The following is a 26,128-nucleotide window of genomic DNA, read 5'->3' on the forward strand; positions in this document are numbered from 1 at the left end:
TAACATGCAATAGACTACATATTCAAGAAATCAATATTAAATGTATGCCTTCAACATAGAACACAAACATAATGTGAATGTTTCCTAACAAACTAATCATCTTTCTGATGATACATTTGCTTTAAGGGTACAAACACACACACCGTATACGCAGCAGATTTGATGGTGCAGATTTGATGCTGTGTTCAGTTACTTAGATCTAATCTGCTGCGTATCTGTTGAGTATTGCAGCAGAAAATACGCTGCGTATACGGTGTGTGTGTTAGCACCCTAAAAGGGAAAACGCTAGTTAGACTACAACTTACTTTTGTATTTCCACAGCACACAGAATGAAAACAATTTTCTTACCCTCATCCTCAGCGTTAAATTATAAAGTTTAAATTATATTTTTAATTATGATGTTCGGCACACTGAGTGCGGGACTATCACCCTTATGGCACTGATCTGCCTCTCCTCAAAAATACTAAAGCGATGCTCTGCGGTGACGTCACTCCGGTTCTCTTCACAGTAGAGCGCCAGATGAACATTCTTGAGGAGCGGAAGGGGCAGATTGGTGGCTCTGCCACTAATGGATCAAATGAACACATTAATCTGAACATTTAGCTAAAATGTTGCAAAGGACAAATGTAAGAAAATCACATTTATTCTCAGGATCCTGTGTGCTACGTTAACATAACAGCAGGTAAGTCTTCAGAGAAATAGATTAGTGTACTTGCAAAACCCTAAAAAGAAAAAGTATATGTAAGATGCCTAAGGAGAACAACTCACTGTGGCTTTGTCCAGTACTTTGACAGAGTTTTCATCGGCAACCTTGTGTTTCCGCAAAGCCTCTTCAAGAGTCCAGAGTGGTAAGTTCTCCCATTTCCCAAAAACTACAAGATCAATGTCGCTAAAAGAAAAACAGCATTTATTGGATCACAGCATAGCAAAAGCAAAGTACACCACAAGGCTATCTGCCTTTATTGCAACAAACAGATGTTATAGCAACTGAAATATTAAAACTACTGTTACACAATGTGGTCAAAAATGTATCAGTAGGCAATTAAGACTTGTCCACCTCTTTATTTGTGCCTTAGTTACTTGATTATCCCACCTTTGGTTTATAATGTAATGGAAGTCAGCTCTCCTTGCACTAGCTTACTGATAAACCTGTGATACACCACAACCGATCTGAGAAGGAAAAGCTGCAGGTAAGAGCACATCAGGTTGAAACAATGATGAGACAGGAGGTGCCAGACTATCACTGACCCCCCTGTAAGCAACAGAGCTATATTCTAGTTACAGATCATAGCCCTGCCCCAATAGGGGGAGATAAACAGTAGTCCTGAGAAGACAAATCATTCTCTGCAGGAACAGACTTACAAACCATTTTGCGCACCTGGCTGGGCAGCAGTCAATTTAAAAGGTACCTGAAAAAAACTAAGTGTAAAAAACAAACAAACCTGGATACAGGTAAAAAATGTGGGTGCTTAAACTCACACTGATCACTAACACTAATGTGCAGCAGATCCTGCTCATCACTAGTAGGAGGGCTGCTTGGAAAATCCACAGAATGTCTGTGGAGCATGTGTTATGACATGTAATTTAAAAGTCATTTTAAATATTTTTGCAGAAATTAATAGTCCAAGTGATATTAAGAAACTTTGTAATAGGTTTTATTATGCAAAAAAAGCCTCTTTCTGTACTCAAAAAGCTGTTTCACAGACACCCTCCCCTCACTTCTTAAGGGTGCCTTCACACATACCGACTCGCAGCAAAAAAAACTCGCTGCGAGTTTCTGGTACGAGCCGAGGTCCTGGATGGCCCCTATCACTACATACCTACATTACCTGGCTGCATGGGGTCCCGCTCTGCCGCCCAGTCAATCAGTGGCTGCGGCTGGGCAACACACTAATTGGCTGGGCGGCAGAGCAGGACCCCGGGACCATGTGCAGCCAGATCCAGGTAATGTATGGAGACAGCGGTGCGGGAGCCGAAGGGGTTAAGGGGGCGGCTGCATTCCATACACGCAGCGGTCTTTCAGACCACTGCTTGTATGTAGTGATAGGGGCCTTCCAGGACCTCAGCTTGCAGCAGAAACTCGCGAGTTTTTTTGCTGCGAGTCGGTATGTGTGAAGGCACCATAACTGTGCATTATCAAGCAAAGTCGTCCTCATTTCAGAGAAGCAAAATGAATACGGGTTTGCAGAGTCTGTTATAGCCTATGGAGGGGGGAGAGGCTGAGCGGGATGAGTGAGCAGGGAGAAGAGACAAGCAGCTGTGCAGTTTAGAGACTGTCTGGGCACATAAAACACTGAATTCACAGGGCAGAAAGGTCAGTGCTTATCTGGATAGTTGGTAACAGAAGATTAAAGGATGTTGTGCTCTGCAGGGCTGCCTTTTCTCCTCTTGGTGCTTGACCCCTCCCTCTCCATAGACCATAAAGGACACAGAAATCCTGCTTCTTCTTAAGTATAGAAGGAAACTGCTTAATAAAACCTATTACAGGGTTTCTTAAAATTGCTTGTACTAGTGATATGTATTAATTTCTGAAAAATGACATTTAAATGACAGTTGCACTTTAAGTAATTGAAACTTTTTTATTTTTTTTTTATTTAAACATGCGTTGCCACAATGAAAATTATTCTTAGAATAATGAATAGTCCTTAGAAATGCACCCAACAGCTGTCTCTATGTGGGCATTCTGCCACAGTATTCACAATACGTGAATGTAGTTTAATATGTCCAACACCAGAGGCGTTGAATCATTAATACCATATATGAACTACAGTATCCATGCTACGGTAACAACTGATGTAAAAAAAAAAAAAAAAAAAAAAAAAAAGATTACAAATTCAGAAGTACAAAAAGCTACAGATATAACACAGATGAGTCACATTCATTAGTTTATTCATTTACTCAAAGATTTATATTCCTTAATGAACACTTTAATAAAATTTATAAAGAAGATTTTGCAGATCTGTTTAATTTAAGCTTTTCCATAATCTAGTACAAAGGGTACAGAAAGTATTTAGACCCCTTTAAATTTTTCACTTTGTTTCATTGCAACCATTTTGTAAGTTCAAAAAAGATCTTTTTTTTGCTCATTGATGTACACTCTGCAAATTTATTAAACAAACATGGTCCTAAAGGCCCTATTCCACGGCCCGTATGCGGCCGATAATCGACCCATGGAATAGAAAGCAACGATCAGTCGACATCGTTCATGTTGGCCGATCATTGCAGTCGTTCTTGTTTCAAACATGTTGAAAAACAAGCAACTGCGATAGCAGCGATCTGCTGTCGTCGCTCCATGGTCTAGCGATCACCCGGGAAGCAGATCGTCTCCGATTCCCTGAGGTTGGATAGTGAACGTTGGCAGACACCATTTTCAAGTCTCTCCAGAGATGCTCAATTGGGTTTAGGTCAGGGCTCTGGTTGGGCCAGTCAAGAATGGTCACAGTTGTTCAGAAGCCACTGCTTTGTTATTTAGCTGTGTGCTTATGGTCATTGGCTTGTTGAAGATAAACCTTTGGCCCAGAGCACTCTGGAAGCGGTTTTCATCCAGGAACTCTCTCTGTACTAGGCCGCATTCATCTTTAACTTGGTTAGACATGTAATGAAGAACCCCAAGATCACTGTGGCTGAGGTCTAGAAAGGCAGTAGGGAGATGGAAGAAAGGTCCACAAAGTTACCTATTACTGCAGCCCTCCACCAGTCGGGGCTTTACAGCAGAGTGTGCCAATGGAAGCCTCTCCTCTGTGCAAGACATACAGTTTGCCAAAAAACACATAAAGGACTGCCAGACTATAAGAAATAGTGTTCTCTGGTCTGATGAGACATAGAATTAACCCCAAAAAGTTATATCTAAGAGGTATGTATGGAGAAAATCAGCCACTGCTCATCACCTGCCCAATACAATCCCAACAGTGAAACATGGTGGTGGCAGCATCATGCTACGGGGGTGTTTTTCAGCTGGAGGAATGCGGCAGAGTACAGAGATATGGATGAAAACCAGAGTATTTTGGACCCCAGGCTTGTCCGAAGGTTCATCTTCCAACAAGACAACAGTTTTTCTTGTTTAATGAATTTGCAAAAATATTTACATTTCTTTTTTAACCCCCCCCCCCAAGATGGGGTGAAGAGTGTACATTAATGTGCAAAAAAAAAAGAACTTTGTTTCATTGCAGCCATTTGGTAAGTTGGATAAAGAGTAAAAAAATGTATAGGGGTCTGCATAATTTCTTTACCCACTGAAAATTTTCTATAATACCCTGAGATAAAGCAGTTAATAGCAAAGAAAAACCCCTTACCTGGTAGGCAAATAAAGGCCAGTCTTAAAACTCCCAAATATCTGGACCTTAAACAGAGAAAAACACACAAAATGTCAGTTGTTTTTTTTTAACCCCCAAGAGATAATTTTTACACTCACCTGTCTGGTTCCCTGCTAAAATAGTGAAGTATAACTATTTTGATTAAGTGGCAGAAAAATGTAAAATACGTCATCCTGCACAAGATTAATTGCATGAGTATTTAAAAGAGAAGTCCGCGCAGACCTCTATTTTTCACAAGTGCCAGGGAGGGTGAGGATAAAAGAAATAACATGCTCTCACCTCCGACTCCAGCAATGGTGGGGACTGGGTCATGATACTCTCAGGTCTACTGAGCCAGTCAGCGCCTGTAGCAGGGTCCTGCCTTGGCCGCTAACTTGCTGAGGCTGACACGTCAAAACCCAGGTCCCCATGTTATTTCTTATATCCTCCCTGGCACTTGTGGAAAAAAAAAAAAAAAAAGAGCTTTGCCCGGAATTCCTTTAAAAGGAGAAGTCTGGTGATTTTAATACTTGACAGCGGGCAGGGGCAGAGGGGAACATAATAAACAAGTATTTTGTAGTCACAACTTGGAGGAAAAGGTCTGACCCATCAGCCAATGGACTATCCCATCAGCCAATCGGTGACTACAGTGGGGTCCCGCCCCAGTCACAGATTGGATAAATGGAAATTTAATCATGGAAAACATTTAAAATATCGTCAGACTTCTCCTTTAAGTGTGTTCTACTACAGTAGACTTTCTGATGCAGCAGCTTAAAACAAATGACCCGCTTTAAAGTTACATGTTACAGCACCACTCTTATCCTCAGTTTAAGAGTGATTTTGAAGCTAAATCCCATTTAAGTGAATAAGGGCTAAAATGTAATACCACACACAACCTAAGGATTGGTGTGGTGGTGTTGCAAGAAAGTAGCTGTGCTTTTTCTAACTCTGGACAACTCCTTTAAAGACTACAGAAGGGAGTAGATACCAGTCTTCTCTAAACCTGAATTTTGTGTGTGGAAAAATCAACAACTGTGACTCTTATCATGGCGAGCAGTAAATACCATTGTTTGCCTATAAAGGTCATTTGTGACCTTGATAGATCCAAAAACAGAAGTACAAGTAAAATTAAATACCTTAAGGCAGTCATTTAGATAGAACACATTTTTACAATTGCCTGGGGAGCAGGTGAATAAAAAAAGAAAAGAAAAAAAGGGGGGCACTTGCTTTTCTGGCTTCCATGTCACCAGACCCAGAAACAGCCACACAGCAGGGACTGACGCGGCATAATACCTGTAGCAATGCAGGTGTTAGTGATTGGGTTTGCTTTGGGACTGCAACATAGCATGATTGTACAAACACAAAAAATTCACCCTTGATAAATTTTTGATCACAGGTTGCACGTGAATTTTCTCCCATAGACCTCAATGGGAGTTGCATGTAAATGCAACTTTCCTATAACTTCGCTATTTTTTGCAGAGCTTGCACTCCTGCCTTTGTTCTAGCGATTAGCGGGGCTCTCAGCAGCCGGATCCTGACTGATACGCACTTCTGAGTTATACTTAAAGTGCAATTAGCGAATACAAAGCCAGGAATGTATTTTAAATGGGGAGAAAGCTTCGCCTTTCCATTACGCATGTCCTCGATTTATGATTTATTCCTGGCTTTGTGATCAGTTAAAATAAGATGGTGTGAACACACAATTAGATACTTGAATACTTACATCTGCACTAGGCCACAGCTCTTTAATGACATTTTCTATTCGTTTTACCACCTCCATTCTCATTTTCTCCTCCTCTGGCCGTGGGGACATATATTTGTAGAAGTCGATAATTTCTTCATGAAGTCTACAAAAAGAAATAATTATTTACATTTCCTAAGGTTTTCATATTAGATCAAATACTGAAAATTTAGCTCACTTTGACATGCCAAGGCCTGTAAAATGATCACAGCGTAAACACAGAACACACTTGAAACAGGTCACTAATCTTCTGGCAGGCATTCTTTAAAGGACAACTCCAGCTAAAACTATTTTTTAATATGTTATTACTTATGGAAAGTTAGACAAATTTCTAATGTACATTAATTATGGGAAATGCACATATAGGGCTATTTCCCTTAATTTAGTAGATCAGGAAGACAACAGATTCTCTAAAAAAAACATGTGACGTCACTATCTGGGGGTGTAAATACAATGGAGTGTCCAGCAGGGGGCGCACTATATATATAGAAGTCAATGAGTACCATTGACTTCTATATATAGTGCGCCCCTGCTGGACACTCCATTAGAATTACAATGGATGTGTATGTGAATGTAATAGACAGTATGTTTTTGATTGAATACACTTATGGAATACTTTGGTAGTACCTGTGCTATCCCCATAACGAACGCCGCCGCCGCACAGCAGCTTGTCACAAGAGCTTAAGGATGCCCCCTCAGCCGCTACCCCTCCTCCTACCAGCTAGCAAGTTCTTACTATCGCACCGATCATCGCCGTTGCTTGCCGTCTCTCTCAGTCGTAGCTCTCTGCGCCCACATACCGCTTCCCGGTCCGCACTGCATGCCGGACGGGGACAGGAGGCATCGGGAGCGCCGTGCTCCCTGCGGGGTGGGGGTGCTTCATGTCCCCGGCCGGCATGCAGTGCGGACCGGGAAGCGGTATGTGGTCGCAGAGAGCAGTGACGGTGATCGGCGTGATAGTAAGAACTTGTTAGCTGGGAGGAGGAGAGGGAGCGGCAGAGGGGGCATCCTGAAGCTCTTGTGACAAGCTGCTGTACGGCGGTGGCGGCGTACGTTAGGGGGATAGCACAGGTACTACTCCCCCATTATCTGCTCATAATATGAGCAGATAATGGGAGTAGTAGTACTGTGTATATGTGGCGGCAGCAGCACCAAGCAGGGGGGAGGAAGATGCACTTCTCTCCATCTCTGCTCGGTGCCCTCCAAACGTACTGGTTAAATACATTTATGGATTACTTTGGGGAGCAAGGACAATTGCTCCCCAAAGTATTCCATAAATGTATTCAATCAAAATCAAATACTGTATATTACATTCAGATACACATCCATTGTAATTCCAATGGAGTGTCCAGCAGGGGCGCACTATATATAGAAGTCAATGGTACTCATTGACATATATATTATATATATATATATATATATATATATATATATATATATATATATATATATATATATATATATATAAAAAATGTGTCCCCGGTTCGTGACGTCACTTTTTTTTTTTTTTTAGAGAATCTGAAGTCTCCCTGATATACTAAATTAAGAGAAATAGCCATATATGTGCATTTCCCATAATTAATGTACATTAGAAATTTGTCTAACTTTCCATAAGTAATAACATATTAAAAAATAGTTTTGGCCGGACTTTTCCTTTAATGCAGAGTACAGTACAGTGGTACCTCGGTTCTCAAACTGCTCAGAACTCAAACTGTATTTTCAAGGAAAGTTTACTTTGATTCTCAAACTCTTGCTCGGTTCTCAAACACTTTTTAGACACCTAGTCTTGAAGTACAGCAATACTGCGATATTCTAAGGAAAATTTACCTGGAAGTAACGTTCAGAATTCAAACCTGGTGTACCTGGTGAGGTTAGCACTGGTGAGGCTTCCCTTACAGTACAGTACTGTATAAGATTGCTGGAGTGCATATATAGTTCAGTAGTAGTACTACTACAGTCAGTGCACCACCATCTCCCATTTGTTACAGTGTGTGTGTGTGGGGGGGGGGCACTATACAGTAAGCTAGTGACTCCTGTACTATAATTGCTGGTTTTGTTGAATGTTTATTGTTTAAAATGTACTATAGAGTATAGTGCTGTTCTGTCCTGTACACTATAGTGCTGTTCTGTAATGTACTGTAGTGATTAAACTGGGCACTTTTCAAATGTAATAAATGAGTATTGTAGGTAATTATTGGTGTGTGCTGGAGCCAATTAAACACATTTACATCATTATTCCCTATGGGAAGCCACTGCTCGGTCCTTAAACTGCCCTCTTGAACCAATTAAAGTGTCTTTGTTTTTTGCAGAAATCAATAGTACAGGCAATTTTAAGAAACTTTGTAATTGGGTTTATTAGGCAAATATGCCATTATCTACATTTAAAAAGACTCATTCCCCCCCCCCCATCCCTCCTCTCGCTCATTCACTGCTCATTATCAGGAAATCTCAACTTTTACATCAGTCGAGCCCTGTGTAACCTATGGAGAGGGGAGGAGGGAGATTAGTCACCAGCAGAGAACAAAGAATTAAACAGTGGGAGCTGTGTGAAAGCTGGTATTCAGAGGTCAGTGCTGACTTCAGAGGAGATAGCCCGGTGATGTAGCTGTAAATTAACTCTTTGTTTTGGTGCTTTATCTCCCTCCACCCCTCCCCTCTCCATAGAAAACAATGAAGACAGGGGGGAGAGCTTCAAACTGCTTTTTCATGATAAAAATGTATTTTTCGGCTAATAAAGCCAATTACAAAGTTTCTTAAAATTGTCTGTACTAGTGATTTCTGCCAAAATTTTTTTTAAAATGACAGTGACCCTAAGTTTGAGAACCGAGGCACCACTGTATTAATGAAAAAAAATGGAGTGAAACCATTTTGTTAAGTGTTAGTAAACAACAGAGTTGTCACAAAATCATAGTAGGCACATGAATGGGATACAAGATGCAAATGTTTACGAATTAGGCGCACCTTGCACAAAAGTGTGGTGCCTTTGTAGCGCATGTCTTTCAGACATAGCCCTAAGGGCTGTACATCCTCAGCAATTCAGTCAAGTCCTAGCTTGCTGCACAGATGTGTCCTCCCTTCACTTTTTACATGGCTCAACATATCTTTAGATAAGCTGCATAAGTTGACATAGGCTTGAATGTCAATATAAATCACTCGCTAAGGGGCTATATCCTGTAGGGTCGGTATGTCGTTGGAAGCAGGAAAAGACAAGGTGAAATGAGGAATGAGACAAAAAAAAAAAAAAAAGAAAAAAAAAAAAGAGGTGGTCTTATTTTAAAAGGGGTTATCCAGCGTTAGAAAAACATGGACACTTTTTTCTACAAACAACTCGACTCCTGGTCTCTTGAAGAAAGTGGCCATGTTTTATTAAAGATGAGTTATCCTCAGTTAGGAAATGGTTTATATAATTCTGCCCTGTTGGAAAACATAACAAACATGTTATATTTACCTCTCCACAATCCCTCTGTCTTGTTGTGGCATCTCTGGTGTCCTCTCTGACTGCAGCCACTGCCACTTCCGCCTGCTCAGCCAATTACTGACCGAGATGTGACATCGCCACAGCCAGTGATTGGCTGAGTGGGATTTTACTCCTGAAAAAAGTTCATCTCTGAAGTGGTGGCAGGTGCAGGCAGAGTGAGGACACCGAAGATGCAGCAAACAGAAATTTCAAAAGGGGTTGTACAAACTACACTGCTATATTTGTATTAAAGAGTACCTGTTTCAGGTGACCTTTCAGGATAAGCTGCCTAGTGTGATTTAACAGTATGACTAGTCATAATCCATCTTGTATACATGTATACATGTTCATTCTTCAGGGCGTACAGAGCAGGAGCGCGCGCCTCCCATAGACTCCCATTATGAGCGGGAGGCTAACGGCACTCCGCCGCGGACAATTCCGTTGCGGAATTCCGCTACCTTTGCTCAGTGGGAACGGGGCCTAAATCAGTAATTTTGAGTTCTCCTCGAGTTGGTAGGCACAGTCTAATGTCTATCATCTCTGTACACAGAGGAGGTTATCCTGTACTTTTCTGTCCGTGTAGACTAAAAAGCAGCAGCATGGCAGCCATGATAAAGCTGTAGTGAGCAGTCTAAACTGTGTATAAAGCCCTGGGTTATATCTCTTGCTTAGGCTGGGTTCACACTGTTTTTGCAATTCTTTTTTTACATCCGTTTTTTCATCCGTACTTTTGTGTCCGTTAAAAAAAAAACGATCCGTTTTGATCCGGGTTTTTTTTGCAATGGAAGTCAATGGAAAAACGGATGCACACAAATGCATGTTTTTTGCAAAAAAAAAAAAAAAAAAAAAAAAAAAAAAAAAAAAAAAAAAAAAAAAGGTTGAATAAACGGATTGCAAAAACGCAGTGTGAACCTAGCCTTACAGAGCTGTCTCTCACCCTCTACATAGAGTTGTCTTGCGTGTACCTTAGTTTCTATGCTAGCTACAGAGGCTGATATTTCATAGTAGAGTTTAGCACTGGTTGGGAAGCTTGATAAAAGAAGAAGCAGTTTTGTCTGATAAGATATGTTACAAAGTTTCTTAAATTTGTTTGTACTGTTAACTCCTTGACAGACCCAGGACGTACCTGTACATCCTGGAGCAGGTAGGGGAATCACGCCGGCCAGGGGCAGATTGCCACACCCAGCTAAAGAGCCATTTAAATGCAGCCGTCAAAACTGACAGCTGCATTTAAATGGCTCTTTTCCTATCATCATTGGTAGTATGGTGGGCAGATATGATTTTTGGTCACATCAAATCCAGAATGAATAAAAAGCAATAAAAAAAGTAGTATATATGTAAGCAAGGTACCGATAGAAAGCACAGATCATGGCGCAAAAAAAAATTACCTCACATAGCTCCACAGATCAAAGGATAAAAGCATTAAAAGGATGGTAACAGAGCAATTTTAGGCTGGGTTCACACTACGTATATTTCAGTCAGCATTGTGGTCCTCATATTGCAACCAAAATTAGGAGTGGATTAAAAACACAGAAAGGCTCTGTTCACACAATGCTGAAATTGAGTGGATGGCCCCATATAACAGTAAATAACTGCCATTATTTCAATATAACAGCCGTTGTTTTAAAACAGCAAATATTTGCCATTAAATGGCGGCCATCCACTCAATTTCAACATTGTGTGAACAGAGCCTGTGTTTTCAATCCACTCCTGGTTTTGGTTGCAATATGAGGACCACAATACTGACTGAAATATACGTAGTGTGAACCCGGCCTTAAGAAAATGTCCTTTTTTCAAAAAAAAAAAAAAAAAGGTATAAATTTTTAAAAGCAGTCAAGTAAAATACAAGTTATTTAAGTTACCTATCGTTGTAATCGTAGTGACCAGATGAACATATATAACATGTCTGTTTTACCATAGGGCGTAATTTCACCACGCAAACTACTTCGGTTCTGCTACATATTTTATGGAAACATTAAGTTTGTTATTGCAAATAGTAAGGCATCATGCCGTTCTGTAGGTGAAAAAAGTGCTAAGGCCTTTTAAACACTAGGAAGAAAAAAAAAAACAGCAAAAATGAAAATTGGCCTGGTCATTAAGGGGTTTTATGCAGTTTGTTGAAAAAGAGCCTATATGTTAATAAAATAAAAAAAGGGTAATTATGTGTATTAGAACGCTTAAATTTTGTACTGTAGGCTTACAAAAAATAGCTCTGGCAAACTAATAGGTTTTCAAATTAAAATTTACCATAACTACAGGTTACAAAAAGAAATACATTATACTAGAATTTAGACTGACTGGTGTAGAATGTGCATTGACAAGGGATGGCATTTTAAACCAGACTGCAGAATTAAAGGGAATGGGTCTTCAGAAAACATTGTTTAAATTATGTTTTCATGTTAAACATATTTTTGAATAATTCTCTAATTTTCAGGTTTTTCTATCCATATTATAAAATAATCCTAAAATCTTGAAGTTTACATTCTCACCACCGGGGCCAATACTAAGCTGAGACTTCCTGCAGTGCCTGTAGTGATATGAAGAGACTGCTGTAAAGTGCTCTGTACATAATTACAGGGGCATGCAACACCAGTAGAGAGATTGCACCAGTATAAAGGCAGTATTACACAGAACGATAATGAGGGGGAAGCAAGCGCAGACCTGTAAGGTCTGCATTCACTTTCCCCATGTTTCCCGCTTGCTGTCTGTGCTATTACACGCACTGATAGCAAACAGCGGGAGGGGCAGCCCGGACAATCCTGAGATCATTCGGGCTGCTCATTGAAGTGAGTGGTGGTCTGCTGCCACCTCATGAAGTAACACACAGCAGACTGTTGAACGTGTTTAACGTGTTGAAGGACCACGATCTGCAGACATCATGCATATTGGCTGATTGTTGGGTGTAACAGGACATGTTAAAAGACCACAATCAGCCAGAATGGACGATGATCATTTTGTGTAATAGGGACTTTAGACAACAGCAGCTCCCTGTGAAATTACCTCTTCAAAGAGTACAGAGTATACCCAATAATGTTTCACAGTCATCTCAAGTGGACAGACTGTCTATTGTCATCTATGTCCACAAGTCACTAAATGCTGTTCACTTAACCCTTTGAGGACCAGGCCCAAAATGACCCAGTGGACCACGCAAATTTTGATCTTAGTGTTTTCGTTTTTCCCTCCTCCCCTTCTAAGAGCTCTAGCACTCTCAGTTTTCTATCTACAAGCCATGTAAGTGCTTGTTTTTTACAGGAATAGTTGTACTGTGTAATGGCGTCATTCATTTTACCATAACATGTACGATGGAATTCCAAATATATTATTTATGAAGATATAAATAGGTGAAATAGTAAAAAAGAATGCAATATGGTAATGTTTGGGGGGTTCCTGTGTCTACGTAATGCACTATATGGTAACAGCGACATGACACTATTATTCTATAGGTCAGTCCGAACACAAACATATGCAGGTTACACAGATTCTCTAATGTTATATATATTTTTTTTTTATGAAATCCTTTTTTTTGCCAATTAAATATTAATACAATGGGCTTATTGTGACGCTTATAACGGTTTTATTTTTTCACCTACGGGGCTGTATGGGGTGTCATTTTTTCCGCCATGATCTCTAGTTTTTATTAATACCATATTTGTGAAGATCGGACGTTTTGATCACTTTTTATTGATTTTTTTAAATATATAATGTAACATAAAATCGGTAATCTGCGCACTTTTTCCCCTCTTTTCGTGTACGCCGTTTACCGGTCACAATGACGCTTGTTATATTTTAATAGATCGGACAATTACGCACGCTACGGTATATTATATGTTTATCTATTTATTCATTTTTATATGTTTTATTTATATAATGGGAAAGGGGGGTGATTTCAACTTTTATTGGGGGAGGGGCTTTGGGGTTGTGTGTTAGTGTTTTGAACTTTTTTTTTTTTTACACTTTTGAAGTCCCTTTGGGGGACTTGTACATAGATTAGTTTGATTTCTACACTGATGAATGCTATGCCATAGGCATAGCATTGATCAGTGTTATCGGCGATCTGCTCATTGAGCCTGCCTGTGCAGGCTCAGTGTAGCAGATCGCCGATCGGACCGCACGGAGGCAGGTGAGAGACCTCCGGCAGTCCGTTTCAACGATCGGGACCCCCACAGTCACACTGCGGGGGTCCCGATCGGTAAGTGACAGGGGACTCCCCCTGTCACTTGTCACTTACACTTAAAGACACTTTAAGGGGTTAATGACACGCGGCAGCGCGATCGCTGCAGCGTGTCATTACCGGTGAGGTCCCGGCTGCTGATTGCAGCCGGCCCCCACCTGCTATGAAGCGCGCTCCGCTCCGGAGCGCGCTTCATAGCGGGAAAAACACCCAGGACGTAAGGTTACGTCATGGGTCGTCTGGGGACAGACTTCCATGACGTAACCCTACGTCCAGGGTCGTCTAAGGGTTAAAACAGCTCAGGCAAAATGGCAGCCCACATAACAAAAAGTGAAATTAAAAAAAATATTATATAATAGTATACAGCAGAGTTACAATGCGCTGATCCCTATAGTTCTAACACAATGGCATATCCTATGATCGTACTCTGATACTTAAGTATCTTTGATGAAGTCAAAGGCTTGCTTGTTTGTATGATGTCCACTCCGTCTCTTCAGAGTGGGTTAGAAACGTGTTGGGAGCGGGCCCTGGCCGGCAGCTCCACTACAACCAACAATCAGCGTTTTGCATGCAGTCCACAAAGTTCAAGCGACATCACTCTTTTTGTGGGTATGGTGGCTGGTAAGGGTCTAACATTTCTGCAGTCTCGGCTGCCTTCGTTGTCTGAGCTACTGGCCAGGGCCTGCTCCCAATACACTTCTAACCTACTCCACATCTGAGGAGACGGAAAAGATATCGTATAGGGATCAGTGCACCGCAACTCGCTGCATACTAGTTTATAAGTTTTCAAATATATACACACATAGGAGTACATTTAATTACATTTAAAAAAAAAGAAACACATTAGAACAAAACAACAACTTTTAGTACCCGACTCTAATTAGTGACACATTCCCTTTAAGACAAAACCAAATACGTGTGAAATTGCAGGTTTCTTTCATTTCTACACCTCGAAAAAATAAAATGCATTTTAATCATGTGGCATAGTAAATGGTTCCATTAACATAGAAAACACACACACACACAAAAAATAGTCTTATTACTGTTCTGTCAATAGAAAAAATAAAAAAGTGATTATGGCTCTTGCAACACAAGAATGAAAAGCTTCTGCCAAAAGTGGCTGCAACGCCTAGGGGGGTGGGTGTGTATTAGTGTAGTACTAACAGATTATTGATATGTGTACATGGACTCCATGTAAAATACAAGTGCAGATATTACTTGTCATAACATTAGTAATGTAAACTGGCTGCTAAGAGAAATACCAGCTGCCTGAGTCATGGAGCCGGATTTAGAAATTACAGCAGTTTCCTTTTTGCAGAAAACGAGAAAGCATTTCCAGATTGTGCTCACAGCTGTAAGGGAGGTTTCACACAGAGCTTTCAAGGGATTTTTCCTGCGTTTCTTGCTTTAAAGATTACAGTACACAAATGTGACATGAGAGTCTGCAGTCTAATAATACATTTCTTAAATACATTGGGGGAGAACCAACACACTGGCCCAGGTGGGTTTTTTTTTTTTTAATGTGTGGGGAAAAAACAAAGTGTTTGATTTTCGGGCTCTGGTTTCAGAATAGCTATTTGAGAAATGAAAGTTGCCTTCACTGCTATGGGATAAATCAGTCTTATTCTCAGGCAGATTAATAAAATCAGGCCTATTGGCTAATACAAAAACTGTCATAGCTGTCATTAGTTTTTATGGGCTAAAAAGATTGCTCCATTTCTTCCAATGGCTTCTAAATAGAACCTTAAAAGCACATGTAACTAGTGCTGAGCAGACTTCTGCAACAGTTCGACAAAGTTCTCCAAACCGGCATGCTCAGTATATGGCTCCCGGTGGCTGGAGAAGTTTGATGCCGCCCCAGGGCTGCCAGGGAAACATGAAATGCATATTTGGAAATGGGGGGGGGGGGGGGGGGGGGGGAATTATTGAATTTGTGCATTGTGTATAATTAACTATATGTCAAATTTGCATCCTAAAAAGTAGTATGCATGCCATTTTATTATTTGCTTAAATAAATCTAAAGAAGTTTTTTTAGCCTATGCAACTTTATACTCCTGACGTGACAAATGCAGAATTTACTGTTGTAGGGTGCGTTCATATATACAGGATCTGTAGCAGATTTGATGCAGAGTTCAGTTATTTAGATCAAATCTGCTGCGGATTTGCAACATCAAATCCGCTGAGATGTGGTGTGAAGCTACCCTTAATGGTACTTTTTGGTGCAAGTGGGAAAGGTTTTTTGCACAAAATACATTTCACGCAAAAAAAAAAAAAAAACACAAACACACACACACACAACATGGTACAGGTGAAACGACAAACAAAAAGGAGCAGCCAATGACAGCAACACAAACCATATGTGGTTTTGGTTTTGCCACATGGCTACACTGCAACTTTAGTGGCACAAAACAAGAAATAAATAAATATGTGGACATTTTTTAAAACTCAAGTTGCCGTTACCAAAAGGTCAACAGAAATACAGAACGTTTGGCTGTCTAGGTATGTCACGTACCCAGCTCTGCAACGTCACAACCCCGCTGATTGTTTGCCCACTCAGCAAGTCAGTGACTGGGGCAGTGTCCTGACCTAGTCACCAATTGGCTGAGCGGTCAATCCATCAGCCGTGTACAGGACATTGCATCTGGAAGAGCTGCAGGAAGCCAGTGGCTGTGAGTGAGACCTGGGAGTGGCGCTACAGGGCACAGGGACTGGTAAGTATACTTTGTTATGTTGCTGCACACCTCCCCCTACCTTTTTTTAAATCTCACATGACTTCACCCCTTGATCCCCTGATCACTGTCAAGCACAGAGTAGTCTAAGTCACCAATGTAAAAAATACTAAAAAAGATTTTTTTTTTTTAACTATTGTGTGCAAAAAAAAAAAAAGTTACACACCTGCCCGGTAGGAGTCTGCAACCCTACTAAGTTTAAGGCAATAGTCTTTACAAGTCACAGGTAAAAAAAAAAAAAAAAAAAGCATTGGACATTACAATGGAGTTAGGGCTCGGCCACACTAGCGTTTTTACATGAAACTGACGGATCCATTCATTTTTTTGTAAACGAATAGCTAAAGACGGATTTGCTAACGGATGTCAACAGAAAGCCAAAAATTTTTGTGTATCCGTTTATTTTAGTAAAATTAGCGGAAGCTTGGCATCCGTTTGTAATTCCGTCCGTGTCAGTTTTTCCAGTTTTTTTTTTAAAGCCCCCTTCCTTCCCAGAAGAACTTCCTGTCTTCTCTCCCCTTCTGCGCATGCTCCAACTAGAAAACGGGATGGGATGGAAACTTGGACGCAAACGGATTAACCTTCCGTTTCGATCAGTCACCATTGACTATTATAAAAAAAAAATGGATTGCATTGATCCGTTTAAGTTCGGTTTTTGAAAATGGAAAAAAAAAAAAAAAAATACTGCAAACAATTTTTTCGTCTGTTCAGAAAAACGGAACTTAAACGGATTGCATGCTAACGGAGCACTATTTGGTCAAACAGAGCACAATAAAATATCATTGAAACCTATGGGGATTATAACGCATCCGACAATTTCCGTTTCGCTTTCTCTAAAACGGAAAAGGATGATGGAATAGTGCCGGAAGGACGAACGCTAATGTGAACGTAGCCTTATAGTACTCTCTTGCATTAGGAACTTATGTGAATCTTGTGAATATGCCATAAATACTTAAAAATAAGCATGTAGCTTTAGTTAACTCTTCAACCAATGGTTATACTATTGTGAAAAATGCTGAGTGCAGAGAGAGGTTGACCACATTGTTCTGCATAAAGGCAGCTCCTGTTGACCACCTATTAATATGACCACAATATTGGATCTAGGGTAATGAAAAGGCAGGTTAGACCCACAGCTTTAGGACAGACACTAGAAATATCTGCTCTTGTAACCACTGCCTGCTGGCTTTCCCTGGTCAGAGGTGATTGACAGGCAGCACTAATCTGCTGAGCGGGACTGGAGCCGGGAGCCTCACATGCAGCCACGCCGCCGAGCAGGTAATGTATGCTCTCGGTGGCGGGCAGAAGGGGGGTTAACGCACATACTCACAGCGGGATGTCAATCCCGCTACGAGTATGTGCTCTCATAGGGATGAATGGCACTGGATCCGCAGCGGATTTCGCTGCGAATTTGCAGCATGAAATCTGCTGCGGATCCGGTACATGTGAAGGCACCCTAAGGCTACGTTCACACAGAGCAAAAGGGGCGGATTACCCGAGGAAATATTTCCGCCTGAAATCAACTGACGCTGAATTCCGAGCAGAATATAAGCAGAATGTAAGCAGAACCCCTGCGTATTCCGCTAGGAAAGTGTTCAGCTCGTAATCAGCTCTTGACAAATTCAGCGCGGAATACTCGAGGAATTCGTGCTGAATCCGCATGCATACAGCGCTGAAATTCAGCGAGTAAACTAGACTATACCAGAATATATACTAGAATTCTCCCCCGCCCCCTTTTTTTTCCCACTTCCGCGCTGATTCAGCGCGTAATTACGCTTTTATTCCGCGCTGAAACAGAAAATCAGAGCCCCATTGATTTGTATAGGCTTCCGCTAGCGGAAGAATGAACATGTTCATTCTTCTGGCGGAAAGCCGATAAGTTCAGTGCGGAAATTCCAACGTGTGAACTGCAGAGCAGAATTTCCATTCAACACAATGGAAATTAGCTCTGCACCTATTTTAACGGCTGAAATTTCAGCGCTGATTCAGCGCAGAAATTCAGCGGCTTTTGCTCTGTGTGAACGAGCCCTAAAGGTTTATTTTGGCTAATCTACATCTTGTAGTCTAATAAAATGTTACAATTTACACTTCAACACACAAACTCACAACATTTATAAACTAATGTGTGATTGCCAAAGTTTATTCTAGGAAACTGAGTATTTCACAGCCAGCACTGTGTTTTCATGCCATGAACTCAGATTGACAGATTCTATAATGTCCTGAGCAAATAGGAAACAATGCCTGGATAAACTCCGGGAGCAGGGACGGTAGAGGTGACCTCATAGTAAAGAGACAATCCAGGAGCACAGTCACCCAAAGATAAGGTCAACAGTGACTGAACAACGTTTAACCACTAGAACACTTAAAGGCCATGGACGCCTTCACACACTTTTTATTAGTGCTTTGTACTTTGGGGGGGGGGGGGGGGGGGGGGGGGAGACACACTTTCTCCATAGATCTTTGTAATTAAAATTTGTGGTATTTCCTTTTTTGCAGTCTGCATGTTTACATGTATAGTGCATGCTGCATTGTCCCATCCAGAAATTCTGAATAAAATACATGTAAAGGCTACACGTCTTACTTTTATTTATGCACAGCGTGGCTTTAGTGCACAGAGATTAACTTTAAAAAGTGTCCATAAAGGTGCTGCTCAGTGGTAGGCCTTTAATATATTGCTTCTCGTGCATATAAAACCTTTACCTGTCTGCGCTCCTTCTGTGTCGTCCTCTGGTGTCGCGGGTGTCCCCTTGCTGACTGCAGAGCCTACACTTCTGAGATAAACTTGTCTCTGGAGTGACAGCCCACTCTGACTGACTGAGATGGGACACCCCCGCAGCCAGCGATTGGCCGAGAGGGCTGTCACTCCTGAGACAAGTTCATCTCGGAAGTGGAGGCTCTGCAGTCAGAGGGGACACTGGTGACACCAGAGGAAACCACAGAAGAAGCGCAGAAAGGTAAGGATAAAGGCCCAGATTTATCAAAGGATGTAAAATGTAGTCTGTTGTAAACTGCCCACAGCAACCAATCACAGCTACTCTTTCATTTTACCAGGGCTGAAAGCTGAGCAGTGATTGGTTTCTGTGGGCAGTTTACACCAGTGTATATTTCACACCCTTCGATAACTCTCACCCAACATATTTACTGTTTTATATGCACAAGCAGCAGCAAGTTAAAAAAGGCCAATTGCAGGACAACCCCTTTAAGTGTTAGAGGCTTGGGGTCTGCAGTACCCCCAGACCACAATGCCCCCTGCTCTGTAGCCCTGCCCACCATTGTTTGATGGTCGGAGGACTCTGCATGCATGATGGTGAGGCATGCACAAGGACTGTCAGGTCAAGCATTTAACTCTCGTGACCAGTGAACAATTAGCCAACATGCAAGCAAAACTATCAGAGTCTACCAGAGTGGAGGAGCACTGTGGCCCTAAGACACTGCAGACCCCAAGCAACACCTCTCTGACACTGCAGGACTGCCAAGTTAATTTTTCAAAGCCACGCATAAATATAGGTATAACTAGTATCCTTTATGTCACAACTGTTAGATGTTTGGTGGAGATGACAGAATTACTTTATACAATATGAAAGATACCAGGCCTTTTTAACACACACCTCAAGTGTCATACTAGAGGGAGATAGAGTTATGAGTGATAACTGCAAAATGCCCAACATGGTGGTCTGTGAATTTATCATTGGACACTGGCAGTAACTTATACTTCTGGAAGTTAGGTTAGATGACAAGGTCCATGTATTTATTGCTCACAATTTACTATTTTCATATCTGAATCTCACAAGTTCTCAAATATATAAACAAAACAAAAGAAAGTGGTTTGAGGTTTTTTGTTTTTTTTGCTGAGGACCTGAAGGGCATGTCTACTAGGATGATCCCTAGCAGGCATACAGTGTTACTTTTGCCTATTGATGATGCATTCAGCAAGATCTCCATTTATAGTCTCTCATTTATACTGCTTTTTATGACGCTTTTTATTAGCATGAGGATCATTCAGAAACAAGCAAACTGTGACATTAACTGGCCAATAATCCCTTTACTGCCATGGCGGTAAGCAGTACATCATGATTACAACAGAACAGAATTTAATATAGGGGAAGAAAAAAAAAAATCTTCCTACCAGAAGAACTGTGACCCCTTTTCTGCCCTATGAGGCGGTTTCTGAATGTAAGCAGAGACGGATCAGAGAGATGCATGAGCCTACATTTCTAGAAGTTCCAAAAACCAGTCTGGTTAAGACAAATAAGGCAAAACTAAATAAATAAAACATATTAGTAACAGTAACACTAACACACATGAACAACAGGGCCCATTCAGTACTAAGGGGCACAGCTCTACCCCAAAAAAATAATATTCTTAAAGAGTTGGACATATGAGACGTGCTTCTCCTGGGCTTTAAAGGTTAAAAGGCCAAACAGTTGAGTGTGAGCCGGAAGACTGCCACTGCCTAATAAACCAGGATAAGCGGCTAGAAAGCATTCTTTTTGCTGCTTACGAAACAGATGCTTTGTGGGTCACTAAATAATAATGAATTGCCACTCTATGCAGCAAATACCTTTCCATATAAAGGACATTTAATCAGTATGGAGCTCTTACGTTGGGCATAGAAATCACCACGTTAAAAAATTAAAAAAAACACAATGGAGAAGTCATTTACACATCAGCCATTAGTTATTATATTGCTTTAAGAATATGTGTTGGTTCCCATTCTATCAGCCAGGAATATGATCTCTTCTATTTTACTAGGGTACTAATCAGAAAGCACTCTGTTACGAACATTGGAGATGTTATGGTGGGGTTTAGAGATGAGCAAACTTTGAGCGTGCAGACTTTGATTAGCGGTGGCTGAAGAAGTTGGATGCAGCCCTAGGAAGTCCTGGGAAATATAGATACATGTTTTCCTGTCAGCTCTAGGGTAGCATCCAGCTTCTGCAGCCGCAGGGAGTTCAGGTTTGGAGAGCATGTCCATGAGCTGAACAGTTTAACAGGTTTATTCAAACACAATCTTCCATGTGTGATTATAATGGGTAACACTTCTTACACAATACGTTATGTCACGTTTGGTTACCTAACCTTCTCATTTCTCCGTTCACATCTGTGTTGGAGGCTCTGTTGCAGATTCAGCTATATTTTATAGTTCTCTTACCTATCCATATATCTACTGTACCCCGAAAAAAAGGGGTGATAGACACAAAGCCCAAGGGGTTTATCAGGTGAGCAGATTTCATCTACGGTACTTTTTTTCCAATAATGTCTTAAGGTTTTACACAAAGCCTCTGGGCCAGCTTATGTCTCTTCTCGTACACTTACTATCTATGACAGTAAGAACTGCACTGTATGCAGCATGACCACCACAGAGGCCAGGTCTGTCAGGTGTCATTGACGTCCATCGCACAGCGAACTGTATTTTCCTGCCCCCATGATGGAACAAAAAAACATAATTGAAGACATGGATCTGCAGACAGTAACAGCTCTGAAGACTATATCGCCTGTGAAAGGACATTTGTTACTCACATTGCACCAACTACACAACCACAGCACTGCTTACACAACACTGTACTGAAATGTTTGCTACTATTCAAAGTATAGACAATGGCTCTAGGAACACTACAACCTAGGCTGAACAATCAAGTTTATTAATATCAAACTAAGATGATAAGTATATTCTAAAGGTTACAGATATAGAGCAAAATCCAGATCAGGTTACTATTTATTGGAAATGGTTTTTAATTGTCCTAGGTGATCCATCATCAAGCTCAGGAGGGGTAGGCATTATATTAATAATTGGATGCTCTCCAAGTAACGTGACCAGCTACCGCGCTGTATGAAGTGTCTTCCATGTCCTGACACATATTGTCTTGCTTTTATTTAAAAAAAAAAACAAAAAAAAAAACACACAAACACACACACCCAACCCCCCCAAACCACTTGTACCTTCAGATAGCTGCTTTTAATCCAAGATCTGTCCTGGGGTCCGTTTGGCAGGTGATGCAGTTATTGTGCTAAAAAAAAAACAACTTTTTAACCCGTGCCCAAAGGGAGTATCTGTGCCCTATCTTTGTACCATCCCTCCTCCCCAACCTCTCCATCATTAGGAATGCCACTGAAACATTTTCTCCTGTCTGAACATTGCAAAGATGCTTAACAATCCAGCCCATGTGCCGGGCTGACAGAGGTGATGAATAGTAGACAATCTGCCTGGAGCATTCCTAATGATGAGGGGGTGGAGAGGAGGGACAGAAAGGTTGTGCCAGCCTAATGCATACACAATCTAGGCCACGCCTGTTTGGCACGGGGCTGCAAGTTTAAAAGTTGTTTGTTTAGGACAATAACTGCATCACCTGCCGAACGGACCACAGTACAGATCTTGGATTAAAAGCAGCTATCTGAAGGTACAAGTGGTTTTGGGGGGGTGGGGGGGTGGGGGGGTCAGATTGTGGGTACAGAGTCGCTTTAAGCTTCCTTCTGTTGTATGAGAACTAGTTCAGATACCTGGGGTACATGTGCACCATCAAAGCAAATCCCAACTTTTATGGCTTGGTTTACAAAATAAGGCTATGTTCACACTACGTATATGTCCGGCCGCATATTTTCGCGGCCGGACATATACGTGTTAAACTCCGTCCGGGAATTTACGCAAGTTGCGTCCGGACCGCGGACTTACGCCCGTAGTCTACTTACGCTTCCCGAGCGCCCTACGTAGCGATCTGACAGCGGTCTTTTACTTGGAAAGCTTCCGCTAGCTCAGGACACCCCACAGAACCTTTTGGATCGGCACAAAAAACTTGCAAAATGAAGAAATCACCCCTACGTACGGGACCGCATGTAACGCTACAGGCGTAAGTTACGGCATTTTCGTCCTCAAACAATGGTCTGGTTCATTTTTTACGGCGCCGCGTACGATCCGGGCGTAAGTTCGTACATAGTGTGAACTGTGCAAACGTACATCGTATACTTTCCATTGTACGCAAACTACCCAAGTCTCCGGCCGCTTATTCACGTTAACACGCTACGTCCGGAGACTTACGTAGTGTGAACATAGCCTAAAGGTAGAAAACGGAATGGTTGCTCCAGCTTATATGCCAGACGCCTAGAGTTATATGGTAAAGTTATCAGACATTGGCCCAGGCTTATCTGTCCAAAAAGACAAATGTGTCAGATTTTGTTTTAGAGGGATGGCCAATAGCAACTAATTTTCTATCAGGATAAGGTGTATTGGGCTTTTGCAACCATTCAACCAACAGTAGCAGTCAGTGGAGATAGGGGTTGGAAGTGATGTAAAATCACTGACTTTGTTCTGGGTGAGATTTCCCATAACCTGAGCCCTCTAGCTGCAGCTTAACCCTTCCCTCCCCATAAAGAACACAGGAACACTAAGCCACACCAAACATTCCTGTGTATGGAGAGAATGGGGGCCGGACAAAGGAGATCTTTGTACCATCCCTCCTCCCCAACCTCTCCATCATTAGGAATGCCACTGAAACATTTTCAGACAGGAGAAAATGTTTCAGTGGCATTCCTAATGATGGAGAGGTTGGGGAGGAGGGATGGTACAAAGATCTCCTTTGTCCGGCCCCCATTCTCTCCCCCGCTGTGTATATACTTTACCTGTCCTCGCTGCACGGGTCCGGCGTCCTGCTCTCCCGCCCGGCCAATCAGTGGCTGCGGCTGGGCAACACACTGATTGGCCGGACAGGAGAGCAGGACGCCGGACCCGTGCAGCGAAGACAGGTAAAGTATATACACAGCGGGGGAGCAGAATGGGTTAAGGGCGGTATAATTACATACTCGCTGCGGTCGTTTAGACCACAGCAAGTATGTAGTGTATGGGAACTGGCAGGACCTGCCGGGCTCCCAGCGAGAATCTCGCTGTGAGCCCGCCCATGTGAATATACCCTAACAGACTCAAAACTGTTGGAAACATGCCATCATCTCCCACTTGATACTACTGCAACATCCTCCTCTCTAGCTTTCAATGTAACACCCTTACTCCCCGCCAATCCATCCACAACTCTACTGACGCATCTCTCTGCCAACGCCTTCACTAGCTATCCACTGCCCAACACATTCATTTTAAAGGTGGCTTGACGTGCTACTGCGACGAAAGTGTATCAGGAGTGGACAAATGGCACCAATGCAAATAAGGAATATGGAAACCATATGCCACTGATGACCAACACATTAGCGTAGAACAGCTCACCATCAAAATGTACCGGGGGGGGGGGGGGGGCTACCAGACGTGTGGTTAACAGCTCAGCGAACCAGATAGATGGTCACTGCACCTCGGTAATGACAATTGCCAGAAAAGGCTTCAATTTTCACGGCTGTATCAGAATTGAACCTCTGCTAATTGACAAAAGTTGCCTTCTCAAATGAGTCATGTTTTCCTCATTGAATCGATTAATATTGGAGGAACAGAGAACAAACACCACTGGAAGAACACAGGCTGGTGGTAACAATGTTATAGTCTGGACATTCTCTGGACCACTCATCCATGTGGAAGGCACTTAATAGATTTGGGTATGAATCCATCCTTGAAAATCACTTACACCCATAGGCTGCGTTCACACTACATATATTTTAGTCAGTATATTTCAGTCAGTATTGCAACCAAAACCAGGAGTGGATTAAAAACACAGAAAGGATCTGTTCACACAATGTTGAAATTGAGTGGATGGCCGCCATTTAATGGCAAATATTTGCTGTTATTTTAGAACAACAGCCGTTATATTGAAATAATGGCAGTTACTCACTGTTATATGGCAGCCATCCACTCAATTTCAACATTGTGTGAACAGAGCCTTTGTGTTTTTAATCCACTCCTGGTTTTGGTTGCAATACTGACTGAAATATACGTAGTGTGAACGCAGCCAGAGTATCTTCCAGCAAGACAATGCAACATGTCACCAGCTAGAACATAACCAAGACTTCCAAGTACCACCCTGTCCCTCTTATTCCCCAGACTCAAATCCAATTAAGCATTAGTAGAACCACCTTGAAGGAGCTTAAAGGAGAACTCCAGCTACAGGTACAAAAAAATTAAACCTGCTGCAGAAGCATATAGCATTGCTTACCTGTCTGATCCAGTTCTGAAACTACCAAAAATCCATTTGTTTTGGGGAACTTAGTTCTGTATTGTGTGGCTGTACTTCCTAGTTGAGCAGCTGCTTAGTACTACAGGTTCCAGAATGCAATGTTTTCCCCTCAGCTGTTCATCACAGTCCTTCACCCTGCACATTCCCAGCCAAATCTGTTGCAGAACATCTAGGCTGTGTTCACACATTGCAGTTTTATTGTGTTACTGAATTATTTCATTGTGTTCCCACCCCCACAGCACGCTGTATTCTCTAACTGTAAGGCAGATATTAGAAGTGATGATTTTTTTATTATTTAATTTGTGCCTTTTTTCCCTTTTTATTTCCACACACATTATGATCAAGCATCTTTTATCTTTGAGGTTGAGCCCCACAATAAGGACTTTATCCGATATCTTACATGGCATATACTGTTTACGCCCTGTTTCTTGTCTAGGTGGGATTGGCAGTGCCAGATCTGATCCTCTGTGCCATAGTGCATCATTTTTGTGAAGAGACTGCAGTACGGCAATGAAACTCCAACTTGTGTGAACATAGCCCTAATTTTACTGCAGACTTTTTCACAGTGAAGTTGCAGCAGCTGCTTCTGTGACTCCTTGTCTGCTCAGAGATGGTGCATTGGTGAATCACTCAGGGGGATGAG

General features: G+C 41.7%; 1 protein-coding gene across 2 annotated transcripts in view; it reads right to left on the reverse strand.

Moving 5' to 3' along the window:
• TENT4B (terminal nucleotidyltransferase 4B) overlaps positions 1 to 26,128 on the reverse strand; it is a 51,113-nt gene that overhangs the window by 15,781 nt on the left and 9,204 nt on the right. For both annotated transcript variants that reach the window (XM_069965943.1, XM_069965942.1), the window contains exons 2-4: positions 6,016 to 6,139; positions 4,293 to 4,339; positions 769 to 889 (exon numbers count right to left, since the gene is read on the reverse strand). In XM_069965943.1, coding sequence (XP_069822044.1) covers positions 769 to 889; positions 4,293 to 4,339; positions 6,016 to 6,139 — 292 coding nt within the window. The remainder of the gene's footprint in view (positions 1 to 768; positions 890 to 4,292; positions 4,340 to 6,015; positions 6,140 to 26,128) is intronic.

Source organism: Dendropsophus ebraccatus, chromosome 4, assembly GCF_027789765.1.
Source record: "Dendropsophus ebraccatus isolate aDenEbr1 chromosome 4, aDenEbr1.pat, whole genome shotgun sequence".
Lineage (NCBI taxonomy): Eukaryota > Metazoa > Chordata > Amphibia > Anura > Hylidae > Dendropsophus > Dendropsophus ebraccatus.